The following is a 23,935-nucleotide window of genomic DNA, read 5'->3' on the forward strand; positions in this document are numbered from 1 at the left end:
GTTGGAATCGGGTCTAAACCCCTCGAATTTCGACATGAAACTCGCTTAAATCGGAAGAGGGTGAGACGATAGCGGAATCTGTCCCCGCGCCCGCCGCCAGGAGCCTAATCCGCTCAAACAACGAGATGAACCAAGACCGCGCGTACCTGCGACTCTCGCTGCTTGCACGCCGTCGAGCGCCGCCGCCAGATGGGTGGCCTCACCGCCCGTTGTGGCTGTCGTTGCCGCTGTCCTAGTAGTACTGTACTGGCTAGTGGTCGGTCGAGAGGGGACGATTTGCTGACACCGTGCCGTGTGCTCGTGGGCTCGCGCGGCCGGTGTGAGAGCTCGAGAGGCGCCCCTGTCATAGGCTGCCGTGCGAGCAAGGCCCGCTGTTTACCGGCTCTATCTGGGCTTGATGCTTGGGCTTATACAATGTCATGGGCTCTTATACTAAGGAAAAGGAATAAGTTCATCTAAGATCCCTTAATTTTACACCGAATCCGATTTTAGTACTTAACCCCAAAACCAGATACAACAAGTCCCTGAACCGTCAAAACCGGTGCAAACGAGTCCCTCGGCAGTTTTGGATTACGTGGCGCTTACGTGGCTGATTTGACTAGGTCTCCATCCTACGTGGTATTGACGTGACGCTTACGTGGCAATTATATCTCGGAAAAATAATAAAAACAGTGGGCCCACCTGTTAGCTACAAAAGAAATAATTTAAAAATAGCGGGGCCCACATGGGCCCACATGTCAGCTTAAAAAAGGGTGGGTCCACATACAATACATCATCTCCTTCCCCCTCTCTTTCTGTTTCTCTCCCTTCCTCTCAGCATTGACGGCGCACTTTTCTTGGCATCGGCGGCGCAGGAGCAGACACAACGGACGGCGGTGACCGGTGGTGGCGTGGAGGAGGACGGCGGTGGAGTGGAGGAGGGAGGAGGCGGAGGAGGAGGGATGCGTCGGCGGTGTTGGGCACGAGCAAACATAGACGGCGACGGTGTCTCCATTTGGCAGCCGGCAGCACTGAGCTCGACGGCGCCCGTGCCGCCGGTGGATCCTACCTGGCTGCTCGTCGCCGACGAGAGCTGCCATGCTTGCCGGAGACCTCCTCCTTTGCTTCCTCCCCTGGCCACCTCCGCTGCCCGCGGCCTGCCCCCGTTGCTCCGCCCGCCCAAGACAGATATATGCGAAACAAAAAAAAACATTAATAATTGTAAGGATGAGGATTTGAGAACTACGAAGTCGAAAGCTACCAGAAGCCGAGACCTTCTTTCTAAAAAAAAAAAGAAGAAAAGCTATGAGAAGAACAGCCAACCTGAAAGTGTTTTTCGTCTGTCAGGATGATGAGGCAAGCCACGCCATTCTTCTCATAGGATTGCGCGATCTCAACCTGTTATCAGTTCACAAGATTAGCCACACATGAAAGACAAATTTTGCTACAGGACACTCGTTATTTGTGGTTTTAGCTCAGGGACACCGCAAAAACGTGGCTTTGGGGAAAGACACACTCTAAACTTAGATATTTGCCGATGGACACTACGCCATCTAACTGAAGCTTGTCGTGATGACGTGGCGGTCGGGAGCCCTTGTTTTGCCCGGTCGGACCTAAATGCCCCTGCGCCTTATCCTCATAGGCAGCAGGTTGGGATCGAATCGGCACCACCACCGGCGGTAGAACCCTAGCTCCCGAAACACCACCAGTCCGCCGCCCTCGCTGCTCGCTGTGCCCAAGCATTTTCGCCGCCGGGATGCAAGGTTGACCTACTGTGATGGCTTCATCGTCGCAGGAGGTGGAGGGATCTGTGGTGGCGGCAGCGCCGGTGCCGGCGACGCCGAAATGGATGCCGAAAGGGTAAGTATTATTCCTCTGTTTGATTCGCTTTCCTCCTCTTTGATTCATTTGGGAAGCATTGTTTGGTGGATCTGATTTGGGGGCCCTTTTTCCTTCTCATTTGCCGTCACATTGTAGGATGGATCCGAGCTCTGCATGCTGAGTTGTGGTTAGGGTTGTTGCTTATGTTGAGTATATGGATAACAGTAGCCAAGATTATCATGTTTCAAGTACACATAAGTGGGTAGTAGATAAGGACACAATATGCTTGATAGATTTGATGGACTTGGATGATGAAATCATCTGTGGTAGTGCGCAGGAACTTATAGTGACTTTCTGGGACAAGAGAGTGGGTAGGGATGTAGAAATTTCTTCTGATGCTGTGTTATTAGAGGCATTTAACCAATACTGGAATGTTAGGATGCTTCCATTGCAAGTGACAGTTAGTGAGGATATCATGCCTTATACCCAAATTGTGTCTTGTGTGGATGATGAAGCAGACACAGTGGTTCCACTGAGTATGGTTTTACCCACGCAAGCAAGCCAGGCTAAGAATGTACCTACCAGAGATGCTACCACAAAAAAGGTGCCCACCAAAAAAAGTAGCAAGTCAAGGGACAAAGCTACAGATCAATCAATGCCAAATCCAGATCCATGGGGTGAGTTTGATGAGGTTGAGTATGTAGGAGTTAGTGATGAGAAGGAGAATTACAATGAGCTGGTGTCAGATGATGAGGCTAATGATCCAGATTATACTCCTGACGATGATGATGGTGATGAAGAGAATGTTGATCCAGTAGATGATTTAGAAGTCAATGATAATTGGGGTTGTGAGCCTCTAATCCATATAACTGATGTAGACAATCCAAGGATAGAAGTTGGTGTTACTTTTGAGGATGGACTTTGTTTTAAGAGGTGTACGAGACAATATGCTGTTCTGAAAGAGGTTGAACTTGCAGTTCCCTACTCTGAGGCCACAAGATGCAGGGCTTATTGTAAGGCAATGAGGTGCAAATGGAGGATCCATGCTTCTAGGTTGCAAGATGGTAGAACTTGGCAGGTATGTAGCTAAATAATTTTTGTTTACTTCTTTGTATTTCTGTTTTGCAACTGAACAATGATGCATTATGTGCTGTTCCTTTTTCTGCTGTAGATAAAGAAGATGTCATATGAGCATAGGTGTGCTAGCACAGGAAAATTGGAGAATAATTGCATGGCCAGCAATTCTTGGGTTAAGGACAGGGTTATCAACAAGCTGAGAGAAGATCCAACCATAGGGGCTGCTGCTTTAAAGAAGACTTTAGAGGAGAAATATTTAATCAAGCTATCATACTATGTAGTGTAGGATGGTAGACAGATGGCTTTGGATGCGATACTTGGTGGCTGGGAGCAAAGCTTTGAAGCAGTGTACAGTTTTAAAGCTGAGATTGAGAAGAGATCTCCTGGTAGTATAGTGGAGATAGAGTATGATGTGATTAATGAGAAGCATAGATTCAGTAGAATGTTTGTTGCTTTGAAGCCTTGTATAGATGGATTTTTGAATGGGTGCAGACCATATCTAGGCATTGATTCAACTATGTTGACAGGCAAGTGGAGAGGACAGTTGGCTTCAGTTGTTGGTATAGATGGCCACAATTGGATGTTCCCAGTGGCATATGCTGTTTTTGGATCTGAAACCAAGGAAAACTGGGAATGGTTCATGGTTTGTCTGCATAAGGCAATTGGACCTCCAGAAGGCCTAGTATTGTCTACTGATGCAGCCAAGGGCATAGATGCTGCAGTGACAAGGGTGTTCAACAATGGAGTAGAGCATAGAGAGTGCATGAGGCATTTGTACAAGAATTTTCAGAAAAGGTTCCATGGAGAAGTATTTGAAAGAAATCTGTGGCCAGCTTCAAGAGCATATAGGAAAGATGTTTTTGATAGGCATTTTAGTATCATGAAGGAGGCTTCCCCAAGATCAATGCAATGGATTGAAGAGAACCACCAGCATTTGTGTGCTAGGTCTACCTTCTCCACTTCATATAAGTGTGACTATGTCACAAACAACATTGCTGAGATATTTAACAGCTGGATTAGGCTAGAGAAGTCACTACCTGTAGTTGAGCTACTTGACAAAATTAGGCAGATGATCATGGAGAGGATGTGTACAAGGCACAAACTATCTCTCAAGCTTCAAGGCAATATCCTGGGAAATGTAATGAAGCAACTCCATGACAAAAGTAGGAATCTCAACTACAATCACCACAAGAGTCTGCCATTTGTAGGTGAAGTCAGTGGTGCAAGCAGAGAGTTGACAACATGGAGACACACAGTGGACTTGATCAAACAGGAATGTAGCTGCAAGGAATGGCAGCTAACAGGCTCCCATGTAAGCATGCCATCTCTTTCATTGGCTCCCTGAGAGAAGTGGATCTTGAAAACTATGTCAGCCCTTACTATTCAGTGGCCATGTTCAGGACTGCCTATTCCACAACTGTGCCTCCAATGCCAGACAAGAGCCTATGGGAGAAAGTGGTCACTGGATTCAAGATGTGGCCACCAATACTGAAGAGATCAGCTGGAAGACCTAGAACAAGGAGATTCATTAGGGTTGAAGAAGGTGGTTCAGGAAAGAAGAGAAGGAAATACAAGAGGTGCCATGGCTTTGGCCACCAACAAAAGACATGCAATGAACCTGTATATGATCCAGATGCCCCTTCCCCAGCCCCACCCAAGCCTAAGAGAGTCAGAAATAAGAAAACCAAGCCTAAACAAGTGCCTACTGGTGGTAACACCACTATGTAAGTGTGTCCTGTTTGTACAAGTTTTCATTTCACATCAATATTTTCTGATTTGTACAATTTCCAACTCACAGGCCTACTGCTGCTGCTTGTGGTAAACAAGCCCTAGCTGCTGTTGCTGCTAGTGCTGATCAAGCCCCTGCTGCTACTGGTGATCAAGCCCCTGCTGCTGCTCAACAAGTACCTATGCAGCTGGATGATAGCCCTAGGCGCAGGAGTGTTGCTTCCCCATTACATGCCAGTCCACTAAAAGCCAACAAAAGGAAGGTTGTAATCACCAGGATTGCAAAGAAGCTGTAGTGTAGTGCTATAAGACTAGGTTATTTTGCTGAAATTGCCAGCTGCAGTAGGCATCTCTTTATGTCAGTACCAAGACTTGTCTTTTGTGTACATGTTGCAATCCAGTGATGTGAAATTGTCAGCTGAAGTAGACACCACTTATTATGTTGCCAGCCATGACAATGAGCTATCTATGTATATTTTGCAAGCCATGACTTTAGCTATCTATGTATATGTTGCAAGCCATGACTTTAGCTATCTATGGAAGTGGTTATAAGTTGGTTATGATTCTGAAATGTCAAGCACAAATATTTCCTGCATTACAATTCATCTCAATTTTGGTCAAACACAATCCCAATCAGTGACAAACATAGCAAAAGCAGTGACAAACACAATCCCAATCATACAAATTGTACTAATTGCCTCCTTCATCTCACATCTTATCTTCTCTATTCCATCATTTACTCCTTTCAATGAAGCCTTCGCTGATTCTGGGACATCATCTTCTGTCCTGTGAGCAATGCAATTTGTCCATCCATGCAAGAAACCTTCCTTCACCAACCAAACAGCATAATCCCCTTGCCACATGAAGAACTTACATTGCCCACTTGTCTGAAACAACAACAATTTCACAGAGGTTATCAAATCCCTAACTCGAATTCAACTCAAACCCTACAAAAATTGGGGGATTGCAAAGGAGTACAACTTACATATTGTCCTGTCAGGCATCGATAGAACTTGCAGTTGAAATTCTCTTCCTTCTTGCATATTCGCTCCACTACTATCGAATCGGCCTTGCAGAATGGGCATTTCGCGAGAGGCAACTCACTAACCTAAGAATCACGACGAACCCGAGAGGAAGAGGCACGGGAGAATGAAGAAGCGGAAGACATCGTCGCCGCTAACGAGCTCCTAATCCACCGCGTCTCCTAGAGGGACCACGCCGACTTCACCTCCTCGCCGCTTTTCACAAGACTATCCACGCCGCCGTCTGCAATGCCAGATTGGGGAGCTAGGGTTCTACCGCCCATGCTTAATATGAGGATAAGGCGCAGGGGCATTTAGGTCCGACCGGGCAAAAAAAGGGCTACCGACCGCCATGTCAGCACGGCAGGCTTCAGTTAGACGGCGTAGTGTCCTGTCACGCCCAGAAACTCACTAGTAATTTCCGAACTTATTTGTGCATTAAATCCTCATCCAGGAATCAGCCGAGGTACACAAACGAACAATTTAATATACAGATTCATCAATAATACAATGTTACATACTTACAAATGAAAAGAAAAAACAGCAGCGGAATTACGGTCTAGTGAAGCTCCGGCTCCACTCCCACAGGCAGCTCAACTGGGGTATAAGCCAAACGTCTTCTCCTTTGCAACTTGTCTTCAACTGAGGTTTGATTGATTATTGCAAGGTGAGCATATGACATACTCAGCAAGCCACACAGCAAATATGCAAGTGCACAAGGATACCAAAGGATGGCATAATATAGGCTCATTTGCAAAAGCAGCATTTAGCAAAGATTTAAGAATTGTAAAACAGTAGAGTACTTAATCATCAATATTAATCAACACTGAACAGCACATCCATGCTGCTCAGGCCCAACCATCTTGAACAACCATACCCGGCTGCACAGTTCTATCTCCAAACCAGGAATGTACCATTCCAAACCAGGAACTAAACAAGTTATTACCAATTACAACATCATTTATTATGGTGAAAGGTGTGAGACTAATCACGAAAGACATTGTTAGACCCGCCCATAACCGCGGGCACGGCTATTCGAATAGTTTTACTCTGGCCAGAGGTGTACCACTGTACCCACAAGACACAACCCACCAGCATGTTACCGTGCCCGGCCAGACACGTCACCATGTTGAGTGATTGTGACAAGACCCCTCGCATAACTCAACCCAAAGCAGTGCACCGTTCATGGATCGTAGTCAACCCCTCAAAAACCAGAGGCATGGACTCCCCAGCGACCCTCATGGGCTTATCTCCGCCACTTCTCAGTTTGGCACTCCACAATGAGCCTTGCTATACAAAGTGTCTAGCCGTTGCCCATTCTGGCTTGTGGTTGGCACGATTAATGTTTCACAACCGAAACTCGTGAACCGGTCCTTAATTGTCATGAGCACGACCATCAAAACCATGCGCTCACAACCCACCATTATCAAGTTTTAGTTGGTACATTAATTAATTAACCAATCACGATTGACCATCGTGAGCTATCATTAAATATCCATCATTAAGTAATAGTGAAACATTAGTTATCCTATCATGTGCTAATGTTTCTAAGCATGGCTAAGCAATTATATCTAATATATCTAGTTGAACCAATATATAAATCCAACTAGTCAAATTATAACCCGAGGTAATCAAGAAATAGGGTAATCAATGCAAATTGGTCATAACAAAAGAATAGGTTCACACCACTCGGTGACATTCGAAAGTAAATGCACATTTGAAATAAATAGAGAAGTTAAATATAGGATCAACATGCTCAAAGGAATTTTGTTTGGGATCTTTGTGACTTGCCTTGCAATATTGGGTCTTTAATTAATCTTCTTGAACACTTCCGGCGCACCCGCGAACCTTCAAAACGACGGAAATGACAAGCTAAAACGCAAAACAAGGAAAAAGACTAAGAAACTCCAAATAAACAATACATATAAAGTAAACAAACACGTAGATCATAATTTTAGATGAATTATGAGACTTGAACGGCCTCATTCTGACTTCATATAAATTAATTACGAATTTTACAAGATTTAATCTAATTAGAGCCCATTTAAAAGAATTAAATAAATTTAATTCAATTTATGGATAATTTTAATATGTAGATATTCATTTTATACAACTTTTACAACTTGAACCACATTAAACCGAGTTACAATGAATTAGTTATGAATTTTTAAAGATTAAACCGGATTAAAGCATTTATATGGATTTTAATTGAATTACGACGTAATAAAGAATTATTTTTGAAAGGAAAAAAGAGATTTATTGCGTCATCAAAGACGGTCCACGGTAAACCGGGTGCATAGAGGTGGTCTACGAAACCAACGGCCGAGATCTAATCTAAACCAAACGGACGGCCGAGATCGATCCGGTCCACCACAGGTCTATGGCTGACATCGACGATGACATCATCGCCGGCGGCGGCTCCGGCACCCCATGCTCACTGGCGAATGACGGCTCGGCAGCACAAACGGAGGGCACCAACGGGTAGAGCTCGGCTCGGCGAACTCACCAGAGGCTTGGACGACGGCAAACGACGACGGATGACGACGGCGGCGAGGTTGAAGCGGCGGCGGTCTTCGGGTCGGCGGTGACGGTGGTGCTCCGGTGGGAAACGGCGGCAACGGAGAGGTGGACGAGGTGCTGCTCCTCCTCGCGATCCTGACGGTGGCGACGACGACCGAAGGCGGCGGCTGCAACGGCGACGCGGCGCGGCTGGACCAACGACGGCAGTGGAGAGCTTCGGGTCGACGAAGTGGGCGCTCCGACGGTCTTCGGCGGCGGCGAAGCGGTGGACGGGAACGGCGACGACCTCGTGATGCTGATGAAGGAGACGGCGATCGACGGCGATGACCGAAGCGACGGCGGCGCCCGACTGGACACCCGCCGGCGGCGGCAACGCAAAGAACCACGCGGAGGCGGCGCTAGAGAAGGCGGCAAGCTAGGGCGAAGGTGGCGGCAGATAGAGGAGGTCCCGGGGATCCTTTTATAGGGGCTAGGAGGCGGCGACGGAGGCCCACCGCGACCGGCGGCGAGATGGAAGGTCTAGGGTTAGAGGAGAGAGATCGATCCGAATCGAGCTCAAATCCGTTGGTTTCCAAACGAGATTAGCCAAAGATTCCAAAAGAGAAAAGGAAGAGGAGATCGAGGAGATTATTTCCCCTCAATCAATTCGGCCGGAGGAGGAAAGGGGCGGCCGAATTTGGAAGGAGACGGCGGTGGCTTGCGGCGCTACAGGCGGCGGTTGATGGCTGGAGGAGGAAGACGACCTGACAGGTGGGTCCCGCCTGTTAGCGAAAGGAAGAGAGGAGGGAGGAGCGCGGTGGACTAGGCCGAACGGGCCGGGCGCAAGCAGGCCGAGGAGAGGGAGAGAGAGAGACTTGGGCCGACTTTCGGCCCAAAGCCAAAAGGAAGATTTAAAACCCTTTTTCTATTTAAATTATTCATGAAATGATATTCCATGGATTAAAAATACTTCCTTGGCTCAAATAAATCCCAGAAAAATCTAGGAACTATAGAAACAAAAGAAGTATTTAACAAAATTTTATCTAGCCCACTTTTATATTGAGATTTAACAAATTAAAATTAGATCTTCTCTTTTAGGCTTTTAAGATCATTTCTAATAATTCCTTTTAAACAACAATTTATAATTTAAGGATTTTTAAACAAGAAAAGCACTTAACATAATTATAACTAGATCATTAATGATTATTGATTAACTAATTATTGAACTGTCATTTGTATCATTTAGGAATTGAGCTCCGAAAAATCCGAGAAAATTTCAGAGGTATAATTAATCATGGAGAAATTAATAAAAATTAAATCCATCCGTGCTTTAAATTTAGGAAATTTTATTTCCCACATTTAACTTGTAAATTAATGAACATTTAATATAAATTCTATTAATAATTTATTAAATAATTTATAAATCCTAAAACGAAAATTAGGCTGTGACATGTCCATCGGCAAATATCCACATTTAGAGCGTGTCTTTCCCCAAAGCCACGCTTTTGTGGTGTCCCTAAGCTAAAACCACAAATAACGAGTGTTCTGTAGCAAAATTTGCCCACATGAAAGTATTCAGACAATCAACCTTCAGTCATGAATTTTCATAAAGAGAGAGCGACTAGATGTTGACGCATGCAAAACTCTCTGAAACTCACCGGATTGAAGTCCTCCCAGAGCACACCTCTGCTCCGCGACGCCTTCTTCACCTTGGTGATCAGCGCCGGTGCGGCGGTAGGCCGCCGTTAGCGCGCCGACGAAGTCCCTAGCCGGTAGCGCGTGCTGGCTCGACTTGATCACCTTCTGCAGCGGCTTCTTCGCCTTCCTCCGAACAAGAATAGAGTAACGAAAATGCATGTGAATCAGTAATAAATGGTTATTCTTGTGTGTGAATTTATTCAAACAGTTTATGTGCGGTGCGGACGAGTTTACCTGGGACACCTCGACCTCTTTGTCTCAGATGATCTGGTCGAGTATGTTGCGGGGGACAGCTTTGTTGGCGCCGGAGCCCTCAGAGGGGTAATGTGGGTGGCAGCGGCAGCGGATGGGATGCCCTGCACGGCGGCGATGGAGTTGATGGACTTGCCGCTCTCCCACTGGGTCACCTCTGCCGAGTTGAACATCTCGTCATGCTCCGCTCCAGCTCCACCCCTCTGCTCCGCCGGCATGCTCCTGCCACCACTCCGCCGGCTGTGAGGCAGCACTGCTCCTCGCGCCCAAAGACGACGCGATGAGGAAGAAGAGGGAGAGCCGAGAGAGGAAGCACCCGAAGACGGCGCGATGTGGGAGCCCTGCCATTTTGAATTTTTTTTCATAGCTAATAGGTGGGCCCACGGCTTTTATTATATTTCCGAGATATAATTGCCACGTAAGCGCCACGTTAATATCACGTGGGATGGAGACATAGTCAAACCAGCCACGTAGACGTCCTGTCAGCCAAAACCGCTTTCCAAACCGCCGAGGGACCTCTTTTGCACCGGTTTTGACAGTTCGGGGACCGGTTATATCGGGTTTTCGGGTTCAAGGATGAAAATCAGATTCGGTGTAAAATTAAGGGACCTTAGATGAACTTATTCCTAAGGAAAAAACAGATTGGCTGAGATGGCAATCCCAATACTCCCTCCATACCATAAAGAGTCCATTTTTGAGTTTGGCGACTCATAAAGCACACATGATCTTCGGCAATAGAAGATGAACAAGTTGATGATGTGAATTCTTTGCCATTGATGCTCATATACTTCTTCTCCCTTCAAAATATTAGTACCACAAGCACTATAGGAAGTATCAAAATTGACCCTACTCACAATTTCATTACATTGAATGGAATCATGTGTTGGGGAGGAGATGGACGTGGCAAGATCATTGAAGATAGTCACTTGAGGTTATTCGTAATTTGGTGACAAAGTCAGCACTCCTCAAGTGATTCCTCCACAAAGAGTGTTTCTCTCCTTAAGCGTGGTTCGAATGAGATGAGTATCTTCAAGCGACATGATGGTTTTGAATACATTTTCACTCAAAGCACTAAATAAAACATTAGTAGCTTGAGCATTAAGATATATGCATTTTTCATCCTCCCCAAACGATAGCATTTGATTACTAGGAGGAGAAATGTTCACATGTACAACTCGCTCTATTTGATGACCTATGGCTCTAAACTCATCAAGCATACGAGTACTCCAAGATAAATAATTTGAACCATCTAAAAGAAGTAAAGGAACTATATCCACCAAACCACTAGTCAACATCTTTACTCTCTAGACGATAAAGCCCCAAAAGAGAGACTTGGCTCTGATACCAATTGAAAGGATCTTGATGCCATCAAGAGGGGAGGTGAATAGGCATTTAAAACTTTTAAGTAAATCCGGAAGTTGGACCTTTTGGATATTTCTGAATATATTTTCGGAATTTTCCGAAAATCTCAAATTTACAAAGCAAACTAGCAAGACAAGCAAAAGGGGATAGTTGCACAATTAGGGAAGCGATTGCACAAACAGCAACTAAACTACTAGCGGCACCAAATAGCAATGCTAGATGAGTGAGAGATATCACCAGGATTCTTGTAAGATGATGTGTTCCGAAGTTCAAATCCTTGAGGAGATTCTACTCTCCGTTGAGGAGCTCACAATGAGCCGGGTCTTTTTTAACCCTATCCTCGTGAGGTTGCACAAATGCACTTCTCCTTCCACAAAGGGTATCTCTTCCCTTTCGGAGGTGCGATCCAACCTTCACAAACTCCCTCGGGACATCATAAACAAATCGGTTTATCGAGATTGACTCCTAGCCGTCTAGATGTTCTCAACCACCAAGAGTAACAAATGCAACAAGGATTTCTAGGGGATGAATCGAGTGCTCAACAAATCTTTACGAAGTCAACACCAAGAACTCAAACAAACTCAAATCAACCACTCTCATGTACACACGAAATCCAAGCTTGTACATCAGTGGAGAGGAAGAAGTGAGAAAGCAAGCCAAGGGCATAAGATATGCAATGGAGCCAACAACCTTGACTTGGGGGTGGACGGGGCTATTACAACCACATCCACATATATGCCCGTTGGGGGCAAAGATTCCACTTTTCGAAAATTTCCGAAGTGATATTTGGAAATATTCAAAAATCACCACAGAGCAAAACAACTTTCAGAACTTTCTTCGAAATTTGCTACAGTAACTTCAGGATTTTCCAAACAGTGCAAAATTCCAGCACTAGCACAGCAGAAAACTAGGCAAAAAGGCATTACGAAAAATTCGAAAAACACCAAGACCAGTTTTGTGACAACACAGCATTTCGGAATATTCCGAAAAACACCAGTACCGTTTTTGCATACTCAAAGCAGTTCGGAAATTTTCAAAAATGACTTCCGGAAACTTCCGAAAAAGACCAGTACCGTTTTTCGAAGATAAAACCATTTCAGAAACTTCTGAAACCAATTTCAAAAAACTCCGAAAAACACCAGCACACAAATCCAAGAATGAGGACCACTTTAACAAAGATTTTGAGCACCAAACTCATCCCTAGACGTCAAGGCAACATTCCCCTTAATAGTACGACTTTCCTACCAACTCAAGAGCAAATAGAAAAGCTATACTAATATGGATACCTTTATACCATAGTCTTTCTTTGCCTTGAACAATGCTAATATGGAATTTGGCTTGATGTTCATCAACAAATTATATTCTATTGATATTTCGACATTTGATTTTGTGCTTCTTCTTCACCAAAGGTTGATCCTCAGCAACTTGTGACATCCTATGGCCTCGATTGGTTCATCGGTATTCGGTCAAGCCTAGCTCCTTCACGACTGCATTGGGTCCTTCAGCGCCAAGCCTCCACTTGCCCTTCTATCATGCATGGTCCATCGCATAGCCAAGTCCTGCCAACCCATCACTACATCTTGCCATCTTCCGTCACTTGTAGCCTTGGATCGCAATGAAACCTTGTTGAATTGCATATTCTTTTTCATCATCTTTGTCGGTCCTTCGTCGGACTAATCCCTTACTTATACACTCAATAAGCACATTAGTCCCTTAATCATTTGTCATCAATTAACCAAAACCTACTAGGAGCATATATGCTATTTCAATACACTTTTGGCGGGAAAAGACATCAGTGCTGAGTATTGAGAATACCCGGCACTGATACCACTTACATCAGTGCACCTTAACTATATTAATACTTATTTCGGATATATGAATTTAACTTTTTCATACGAACTTGGATTGTGACAAAGTTTATATGGAAATTTAACTCTCAACGAGATCTAAGATTTTGTAGTTGATTTTTTTTCATTTGAAATTTTTTTTAAATAGTTAAAACCATTATTCAAATCTCGGTTAGGATGACTCAAAAGAAAAAAAAAATCATTTAACTAATATCATTGATGTGTAAATGAGGTGGTACAGATAGGTGCATGTGAGGAATATGTTTTGTGTTCGAATCTCCATCATTACAAGAATTATATTTGAACTTGAAAAAAAAAAGGAAATAGTAGTTGCATCTTCCTATATACACAGCTATGGATGGTTCTTTTTTATTTTTTTGTACCAAATTAATAATTTGGGCATAATTTCTAATTTGAAAAAGTCGAAAATAGTGGTTGCAACTTCCTATATACACAGCTAAGGATGGTGTTTTATTTTAGCCCAAATTTCTAATTTGGGCCTAAATATCTAATTTGGATCTATATCATTAGTGACGGTTATAGCCATGCGAACCGGCATTGTCGGTTAAAACCCCCCCCCCCCCCCCCCCCCCACCCCCTCCGTCACCAGTGCCAAAAGTCTCGTGATGGTTTGATTTCCGGCCTGATATGGCACTGAAGACATTTCTGTAGTAGTGAGCTAAATTTAAGTTTTGATTTTGCCGATCTAATTTTTGCATGCATGCAGTTTCAAGGTCGCACGCCAGGGGACGAGGGCTTGCGCTTGCACACGAGATTGAATGAATCAAAGGAGTTGGTGTTCTTCTTGGTCTTGATGAAGAACGTAAGACGTGCAACTTTTGGAATGGAGGGAGTAATTCTTAACATTTTGGATACAATTGAGATAAAATATTTTTACAACTTTAACTATCATTAGCTTAAAAAATTTAGTATAAAGGTAGTATAATATAAATTTGTCTTATAAAGTACTCCCTCCGTTTCAGGTATATACAAATATAGTAATATTTATAATACTAAATTAGTTTCATCAAATCAATAATTGAATATATTTTTATCATAAATTTGTCTTGGGTTAAAAATGTTACTACTTTTCTCTATAAATTTGATCAAAGTTAAAGTAGTTTGACTTTGACCAAAGTCAAAACGTTTTATAACCTGAAACGGAGGGAGTGCTACAATGAAAAAGTGTATATATTTATTTTATATATTACAGTAGAAAAATATAGTCAAAGGTATATTTTACAGACCGTGCAATACCCAAAATGTTAAAGTTTTATGGAACTGGAGAGAGTACCCACGTTTTATTTATTCCTGGTGTAACGTACCCCACTTGGTGTATGCGTTTCTTTTTTTGTGTTCAGAGTGTTGATTTGTGATCTCGTGTGTTAAAATGTTGTGACCTGTGACTTGTGTTATCTGTTTAGGATGTTGATAACTTCGATATGGTTAAAATCTAAAAAGAAAAAAAAAATCAAACGATATATATTTGACCGAAGTAGTACTTTTGTTATGTGTTCATGCGTGATAAGTAATAGTGGTCGCTTGTGTCAAACTCGCTACATCAGGGCAAACTCAACATATCACATGCAAATCAACATAGAAAAACTGATGAACAATGAGCCATGTACAGAGGTATATTTTGGCAGCCTTTATTGATATATATAAAAAAAGAGGACAACCTGAACTTAGTTATAAAATAGCTTAGAAAAAATTGTGAACGTGTTGAGAATTCAACACAGAATTTTGGGTTGAAACCACATACCCTTATCATTGCACTATCAAGTAATTAATATAGCCTCTGCACTTCCTAACAGTAAGCCAGTAACTAGCCCCTAATGCCGGCGGGGTTTATTTGCTGATCACAGTGTATGAAATTATCTGAATTCTGAAACAACATTACAATTAATTCAACGGTACACATAAGGCAGTAAGAGGGTATCTTGTGCTAGCACGGACCATGCTAGCAGCTTGGAGACTCCACAATCTTTTGGTAACGGAGGGAGGACTGTTTTCACAGTACATACCGGTACCTCATCCACATTTTCCATTGTTTGTACATTTAGGAAGTGGGTGGTCAGGGTTCATACGCTCCTCCTTACTCGGATCAATCAGCACAACTGCAGCACATCAGCATGAAAATGGGCAACAGCTAATTAGCAAAAAAAAGAGACCATGAGCAGCAGAAGATGTATATATGCATGCGGCAAACGAGATATTTAATTGTTTGTCACTTTTACAAGTGACAATTAAGGGTTTGCCACTAGGTTCATATTTCATTGAGGGCCCACATGTCAGACTACCAATGGCAAATAATTAATTATCAGATCTTAAAAGTGGCATAAAGCTAAATATCCGCAGAAAAGGCTGCAGTAAGTGTGGTAGTAGCTACCTGGATCGGCTGCCGGAGATTTGGGAGACGGAACATCCGGAGGATCGACGACCGGAGCAGCTGGAAGATCACTGCATGGAACAGCCACCGGTAACGCAGCTGGAGGATCACCGGATGGAGCGGCCACCGGAACAGTGGAGGTGTCGGCCATGCTCTCTATCTATGTAGTTAGGCCGGTGTAGAGCACTTGCATGCTGTGGCTATGTATGCATCCTGAATATATAGCCGCTTAAAAGAAAAAAATAATTATATTTGATATCACAATTTTTTTATATCTATTTACTTTTAGGGTGTGTTTAGTTCACACTAAAATTAGAAGTTTAGTTAAAATTAAAACGATGTGATGAAAAAATTAGAAGTTTGTGTGTGTAGGAAAGTTTTAATATAATAGAAAAGTTAAAAGTTCGAAGAAAAATTTTACAACTAAACACAGCCTTAGTCACCAAGAACCGGAACAAGTCCAAGAATCACGTGCCCTGATATTTTTCTTCAGCAAATAAGGTGTGCGTTTACACGGAATTATATACTGTCGTGGTTGAATTTTCGTTAGGAGTGTCAAAACTTCTTGCTGTCAAAATGTAGGTTCAGAAACTCGTGACTGAATGAATACTTGTGGACAGCGAGTGCTAGATAGCCCCCGAAAATAGTGTATCCTGTCTAGTTCCAGTGCATCTCACATCCCACTTTCAGTTTGTCCACACCCTTCCATCCAAGTAGGGGTGCAAGTGGGTCTACGAACCCACTTATAGATTAAAACTAAAAAAAATGCTAGTGCGTTGCAACGGGTGAAGACTATTTTAATAATAATATTATTATACGGTTTAGCTAAAGTGAATTTGACTGTGTGAATTCGCTCGAATATATTTTTCTTTTAGAAAATCATGAGCAAGTCCGTCTTTCATCTTAAATTAGTATGCGAGTTTTTTTTTAAAGAGATTTCTTGTACGACTCCTTTTGTATTACTAAAAGCAAACAGACTAAAATCTAAGTTAAACACGGATCTGTATTTTAAAAGAGAACAAACTTTAAAACCGACTCAAACACGAATAACGTGATAGAGATAGAGAAGTTTTTGGACGGCATTTTTTCTCATTGTTTTCATTTTTTTTTTGCGGCCGCTTTTCTTGTTGACAGCGTTTGGGCGTTTTTTGTGTTTTTTTTTTTTGCCGATTTTACTGACGCCTTTTTTAGCCCTTTTTTTTGCCGTTTTCGTAGGTACTGCGTAGAATCGGAAATTTAGATTTTTTTTTCCCTTTTTCTTGCTGACTGCGTTTTGGCTTTTTTAACTTTTTTTGCGGGCTTTATTTATAGATGCTGTTTTTTAGATAGACTTTTTTTCTCGCCGTTTTCTTAGAGACGGTTTTTTTTATTCGGAATGGGACCTTTTTTAGCTCTTTTTTTTACGGACGAAGGAAACACCTTACACTTTTCCAAACAAAATAAAATTAAAACCGACTCTAATACGGATGACGTACTAAAATATCGACAAAAATATCTTCAATTTTTATAATAGTAGAGATAAGCGAGTTCGCGGGCTAGTTTAGCCTAAAAGTGGGTTTTCGGCTTTTCACAGGTAGCCGCTTGCACCCTTACATCCAACTAAGTTTAAAGAAAAAGTTGAGAACTACACCAGCCTAACTCAATTGCAACGTGCTTTCCTGAGTCCTGACAACAAGATGTTTATCCGTACTGTATAACAAGCATTGGCAAAAGGTTTTCAACTCGTTCACACCATACATTGGACTAACAGGTACGACACGATATTTGAACCACCATTCGCAAAGATCTCTTGTCAGACAGTTGTAATTAACAGCAATGGCCTCTTCGAGTGCCATGTCTACAAGGGTTCTTTATCTCTTTACCTTCTTTTGCTCCATAGTGTTAGCCATCTGCAATGAAAGTTATGTAACTGAATATGATAGACAAGCTCTCCTTTGCTTCAAGTCTCAGCTCTCCGGTCCATCTAGAGCTTTAACCTCATGGAGCAAAACATCCTTGAATTTCTGCAACTGGGATGGAGTCACCTGCGGTGAGGGACGCCCACACCGTGTCACCGCAATAGACCTTGCATCAGAAGGCATCACGGGTACTATATCACCATGCATCGCCAACCTTACCTCTCTTACAACGCTGCAACTGTCAGACAACAGCTTCCATGGCAGCATACCATCCAAGCTTGGCCACCTGAGTGAACTCAGGAACCTGAACCTCAGCATGAACTCTTTAGAAGGTAACATCTTGTCTGAACTTTCTTGATATTCCCAACTAGCAATCGTAGGTTTGTGGAGCAATTCAATCCAAGGTGAGATCCCAGTAAGCCTATGTTTAAATGCATACATCTTCAGGAAACTAATCTCGGGAGGAATCATTTGCAGGTAGCATCCCCTCTGCTTTTGGAAATCTTCCTAAGCTGCAAACACTAGTCCTCGCTAGCAACAGGCTCACCGGTGGCATACCACCGTTTCTAGGCAGCAGCTTTTCTCTCAGATATGTTGATCTTGGCAATAATTTTCTCACAGGAAGCATACCAGAGTCCTTGGCAAACAGTTCATCTCTCCAAGTACTAATGCTCATGAGCAATAGTCTTAGTGGAGAACTCCCAAAGTCTCTATTCAATAGTTCATCACTTATTGAGATTTTCCTGCAACAGAATAGCTTTGTTGGTTCTATACCTGATGTTACGGCCAAGTCATCCCCTATTAAATATCTCAGTTTAAGGAACAACAATATCTCAGGAACAATACCTTCCTCATTGGGTAATTTTTCTTCCCTGCTTACCCTTAACCTCGCAGAGAACAATTTAGAAGGTGACATCCCAGAGAGCTTAGGTCATATTCAAACACTAGAGAGATTGATCTTATACGTGAACAACTTGTCTGGCTTAGTTCCACTATCTATCTTCAACCTCTCATCCCTGACATTTCTTTCCATGGGAAACAACTCACTCATGGGAAGATTACCCAATAATATCGGCTACACACTTCCAAAAATTCAGGGTTTGATCCTCTCAACAAACATGTTCGTTGGCCAAATTCCAGCTTCTCTTCTCAATGCCTACCACCTAGAGATGCTTTACCTAGGAAACAATAGTTTCACTGGGATTGTTCCATTCTTCGGATCATTGCCAAATTTGGAGCAACTTGATGTGTCATACAACAAGCTAGAACCGGACGATTGGGGCTTTATGACATCACTCTCGAATTGCTCTAAATTGACTCAACTGATGTTAGATGGGAACAGCTTCCAAGGAAATTTGCCAAGTTCAATCGGCAATCTTTCCAACAATCTTGAAGGGTTATGGCTAAGAAATAACAAATTCCATGGACCCATACCGCCCGAAATAGGTAGTCTCAAGAGTCTCCGTAGATTGTTTATGGACTACAATCTTTTCACTGGCAATATACCACAAACAATTGGAAATCTGAACAACTTAATTGTTCTATCATTTGCACAAAATAAGCTCTCAGGCCATATCCCTGATGTTTTTGGCAACCTAGTTCAGTTGACAGATATAAAATTGGATGGGAACAACTTCAGTGGAGGAATACCTTCAAGTATAGGGCAATGTACTCAACTCCAGATACTCAACCTTGCTCACAACTCATTAGATGGGAATATACCAAGTACGATATTCAAAATTACTTCAATTTCTCAAGAGATGGACTTGTCACACAATTACTTGTCTGGAGGAATACCAGACGAAGTTGGAAATCTCATTAATTTGAACAAACTTAGAATCTCAAACAACATGTTGTCCGGAAAGATCCCATTCTCCCTTGGCCAGTGTGTGGCTCTGGAGTATCTTGAGATACAAAGCAACTTCTTTATAGGAGGGATTCCACAATCTTTTGTGAACTTAGTAAGCATGAAAAAGATGGATATATCTTGGAATAATTTGTCTGGAAAAATCCCAGAGTTCCTCAAATCGCTGAGTTCCCTACATGACCTCAATTTATCCTTCAACAATTTTGATGGAGTGATTCCAACAGGTGGCATTTTTGACATTTATGCTGCAGTGTCACTTGAAGGAAATGATCATTTGTGTACAACCGTTCCAAAAGCAGGTATTCCTTCTTGCTCTGTTTTGGCTGACAGGAAAAGGAAACTCAAGGTCTTGGTTCTAGTCCTAGAGATACTAATACCAGCTATCGTTGTTGTTATAATCATTCTATCCTATGCTGTGAGAATTTATCGAAGGAATGAGATGCAAGCAAGCAAACATTGCCAAAATATTAGTGAACACGTGAAGAACATAACATATCAAGACATTATAAAGGCTACAGATAGGTTCAGTTCTGCCAATTTAATTGGCACAGGATCGTTCGGGGCAGTTTATAAAGGTAATCTAGACCCTCAGCAAGATGAAGTTGCCATCAAAGTATTTAACCTTGGTGTTTGTGGGGCACAAAGGAGCTTTACTGTGGAGTGTGAAGCCCTGCGAAACATTCGCCATCGAAATCTTGTAAAAATTATCACTCTGTGCTCTTCAGTGGATTGCAATGGGGCAGACTTCAAAGCACTTGTGTTCCCATACATGGCCAATGGAAACTTGGATACATGGCTACATCCAAGGGCCCATTAACATAGTGAGAGGAAAACTCTGACTTTTAATCAAAGAATCAATATAGCTTTGGATGTCGCATTTTGTTTGGACTATCTCCATAACCAATGTGCATCTCCGTTAGTACATTGTGACTTGAAGCCAAGTAATATACTTTTGGACCTTGACATGATTGCTTATGTCAGTGACTTTGGCCTAGCAAGATGTCTAAACAATGCATCAAATGCATATGAAGGAAGTTCAAAAACTTTGGCTTGCCTAAGAGGATCTATAGGATACATCCCACCTGGTGAGATAGCCATATTCATAACGAGCAACTATTTTTGTTCTTCATCAAATTGTGGAGACGGGAAATATATATTCTCTAACTCATTCCATTCATAAATCAAATGCAGAGTATGGCATGAGTGAAGTGATATCAACCAAGGGTGATGTCTACAGCTTTGGTGTGCTTCTATTAGAAATGATAACAGGGAGTAGTCCTACTGATGAAAATTTCAATGATGGTACAAGCCTTCGTGAATATGTTGCAAGAGATTTTCCCATGAATACAAATGAGATTGTTGATCCCACGATGCTACAAGGCAAAATCAAGGTAACAACAGTGATGCAGAATGGCATCATTCCGTTGGTTAGAATAGGTCTCTGCTGCTCCATGGCATCTCCTAAGGACCGATGGGAAATGGGACAAGTTTCTGCCGAAATCCTTAGGATCAAGCATGAATTTTCAAGCATACATGGTGTATGAAACAAAGCATCAGCAAGATCGGTAGTGTCCTACTTCCTCCGTTTCACATTATAAGATGTTTTGGGTTTTTAATAGATTCGTGCATGGATGATGGATCCATGCTTGTGCTTCGTATATGTGCAAAAATTCATATGAACGTTAGTGAATCTATACGATGAATGGATCGGCCAGAACATCTTATAATGTGGAACAGAGGAAGTATTTAAATGAAAATGGTTGTGCTGAGTTACCATTTCCATTTGCATTTGCACTTTGTATGCTTATTCGTGTACATCTATTAAAACTTTAGGTAGCGTTCCAGCTAAGTTCTTCAAAACTAAAGAGTTGAATCATTCTATGAGCACCAATCAAATGGTAAGACCTCAACCGATTTGCATAACTAGTCTCCGATCAAGGCCAAATTAGGTATTCCCCGAAAATGGATTTGGGTCAGATTGCAAAACCTCAAGTTTGGACATGATCCCGATACAAAATTAGCCCAATGGAAGGTAAAGAAGAGTGGCGCATACAGATCAATTTCACACGGTGTAAATCGCACAAAATCAGATGATAGATCAAGCAGATAGATATACATTGGATAGGATAGGGGCGCACCTCCTAGCTGCCGCGCCGCTCCCTCTCGAGCGCGTCCGCCACATACTCACATGGGCCTCGCTGTCGCCGGCATAGAGGGCATCCCCGCCGGCCTACTACACCAGCCGCCATGTCCTCGCCGCCGCTCGCTCCAGCAGACCAACTGACCAAGCATTGGTCGCCGCAGAGAGCAGAACCGGCGGCGACCGTGCGCCACTGCTGAATGCTGATGCCAGCCGCGGTGAGGGGATGGCCTGCTGCCGCTGTGTGGCTGCTACGTGCTCGCCGAGGCGCCGCCGTCGCCGGCTGCCGCTGGCCTGAGATGGCTGACTTCCTCGGTATTGGGCTATGAATTTCATGGGCTATTGTTACCACAGGAGAAAATGGACTTGGGCCGGCCTCTCGTGGACCTCTCTGGGCCCATGTAAGCATTTTTTTCGTTTTTAGATTTTTTTTTAATATTTACAGAAATAATCTATCGGCCAAAAAAAATTGCAAAAATAGACCCTGCCACCCTAATGGTGGGCGGCAAGCTGACGTGGCAGACGGTCGGTCGACCGTGCCGTCTGCCGCCGTCGGCCAAAATTGCAATTAGGCCCTTGCCGCCCATACAGAGGGCGGCAAGGGGCTAATTGCAATTTTGGCCGCCCATAAAGAGCTTGCGGCCATACTTTTTGCATTTGGGTCCCTTGCCGCCCCAGTAGAGGGCGGCAAGGGACCTAGATGTAAAAAGTACGGCCAAAAGATTTTTCTATGTTACGTTAATAATAAATAAAGAAGTATTTATTGGTAAAACTTGTTAATATTGTTATAAAAATGTATTGAAGTTGGTAGTTGCGCAATTTCATATGTTAAGTGAGGTATTATTTTGTAACTTATTCGACGTATTAGTACTCGGATAATTAATATAGGCCTATCGCAGTCTCGGTCGTAGAAACATTATATGGACTTAAACAAGGAGAATTATGTAACATGAATAAATAGTAGTACAATTTTAACATGATACAACTATTTCCATTGCGGTTACATAGATGATATTAGATTCGAACTAGGAGGGAGGTAGTGCAATAGTTGAACACAACGACGATGTAGTAATGGGACAAGGAAGCATGACAGTAGAAATTTCAATATGCCAAGTTGTCCGATAATAGCTAACCCCTACTTGAGGATCCCTCTCCTCTCTCAAACCGCGCTTTAGTAACCCTGTATTGCTCTGGTAGTTCAAGCTGCACAACACGGCTAGGTGGAGCTAGAACCCTTCTGGTGTCTATCCATTCTCTGTATTGACATCTCCTTGGTGGTTCCTGGGAGGAAAGAATAGATGTAAAGCGAGCAAAGTTAGTAAATGTTGTGAGAAAATAAGGATTCATGTAATCAAAATATTCTTACCATGAAATCATCGTCAAGAATATTTGGACAAACAAAGAACCTTCGACCCAATGTTATAGGATTTATGGAACGAAAAACCTAACAACGATCACCACACCTGCATCTTGAACGGGCTTCCCATGGAGGGAGTGCCATAGTTAGCACCCGCCAGTCGCTCTGTTGTTCACGACATTGTCGTTCATAAGCCGCTTTTCTCTGTAAGTATTGTTCAGTACTTTCGGATGCGAAATACCAGCGACCTTCTTGTAAACAAGTGGTTAGGTCGAGAACGGGATTTTCTGTATCGACCCACTCGATGTATGCGCAAGCCGTAGTGCGCGTCTGCCGAATAGAGTAGTGTTACGAAGAATAAAGCGATTGCCCATACGGAATGAATAAGCATATGCAGATAATAAAATACCTCACGGTCATAATTAGGGCACCTAAAAAAGCGCCTTCCTCGAATATCAGGATTCCTCGAAGCCATTAGTTGGCATCGATCACCGCATAGGCAGAGAGGACGCTGGCATCAAGGTGGTAGTAGGTATACACAAGGATCGCTACGCCAGTTTGGATCCTCAACACCCCGGCGTCTAGCCATTGACGAAAGCCGGTAGGATTTGTAATGAAGCAAGTGGGGAAGGGAGTACTGAATGTGACTAAGTTCTGAAAAATTGTGAGGCCTCACTCGTTAAGGCGACTTATATAGGCGCAAAAAATTGAGTGATACCCCTGACATGTGAACGTGGTGGGGTATGGTGGGTATGCCTGATTGACGCCGAAAGTTACATGCCTGATCGGCGCCGAAAGTTACATTGGTCGTATGCGCCAAATGGTGGGCAAATACTCGTATCGCACGCGAATAAAGGAGGCTGCATCGGTGCGGCAGAATGTAGTCGTGCATGCGCCGAAAGGTATCGTGCACATATAACAACAACATAGTCATTACACAAGCATACAGTACTGGAAAGTGAAGAAAATAAACAAAGAGAAGACTTCTCTACTGGCGCT

General features: G+C 43.0%; 1 protein-coding gene and 1 long non-coding RNA gene across 2 annotated transcripts; one reads left to right on the plus strand and one right to left on the minus strand.

The window, feature by feature from the left end:
- Positions 1 to 14,910: 14,910 nt before the first annotated feature.
- Positions 14,911 to 15,865, minus strand: LOC127777704 (uncharacterized). Its single transcript, XR_008018364.1, has 2 exons — positions 15,675 to 15,865; positions 14,911 to 15,402 (listed from the first exon to the last, which is right to left on the minus strand). It is a non-coding gene; the product is annotated as an uncharacterized LOC127777704 (long non-coding RNA).
- A 1,536-nt stretch (positions 15,866 to 17,401) lies between these two features.
- LOC127777505 (LRR receptor-like serine/threonine-protein kinase EFR) lies at positions 17,402 to 20,989 on the plus strand. The gene is made up of 3 exons (XM_052304109.1): positions 17,402 to 17,904; positions 18,050 to 20,524; positions 20,631 to 20,989. The coding sequence occupies exons 1-2, from the start codon at positions 17,490 to 17,492 to the stop codon at positions 20,254 to 20,256; spliced, it is 2,622 nt and encodes an 873-aa protein (XP_052160069.1). The 5' UTR covers positions 17,402 to 17,489; the 3' UTR covers positions 20,257 to 20,524; positions 20,631 to 20,989.
- The last annotated feature ends 2,946 nt before the right edge of the window (positions 20,990 to 23,935 follow it).

The sequence above is a fragment of the Oryza glaberrima genome, chromosome 6 (genome assembly GCF_000147395.1).
Source record: "Oryza glaberrima chromosome 6, OglaRS2, whole genome shotgun sequence".
NCBI lineage: Eukaryota > Viridiplantae > Streptophyta > Magnoliopsida > Poales > Poaceae > Oryza > Oryza glaberrima.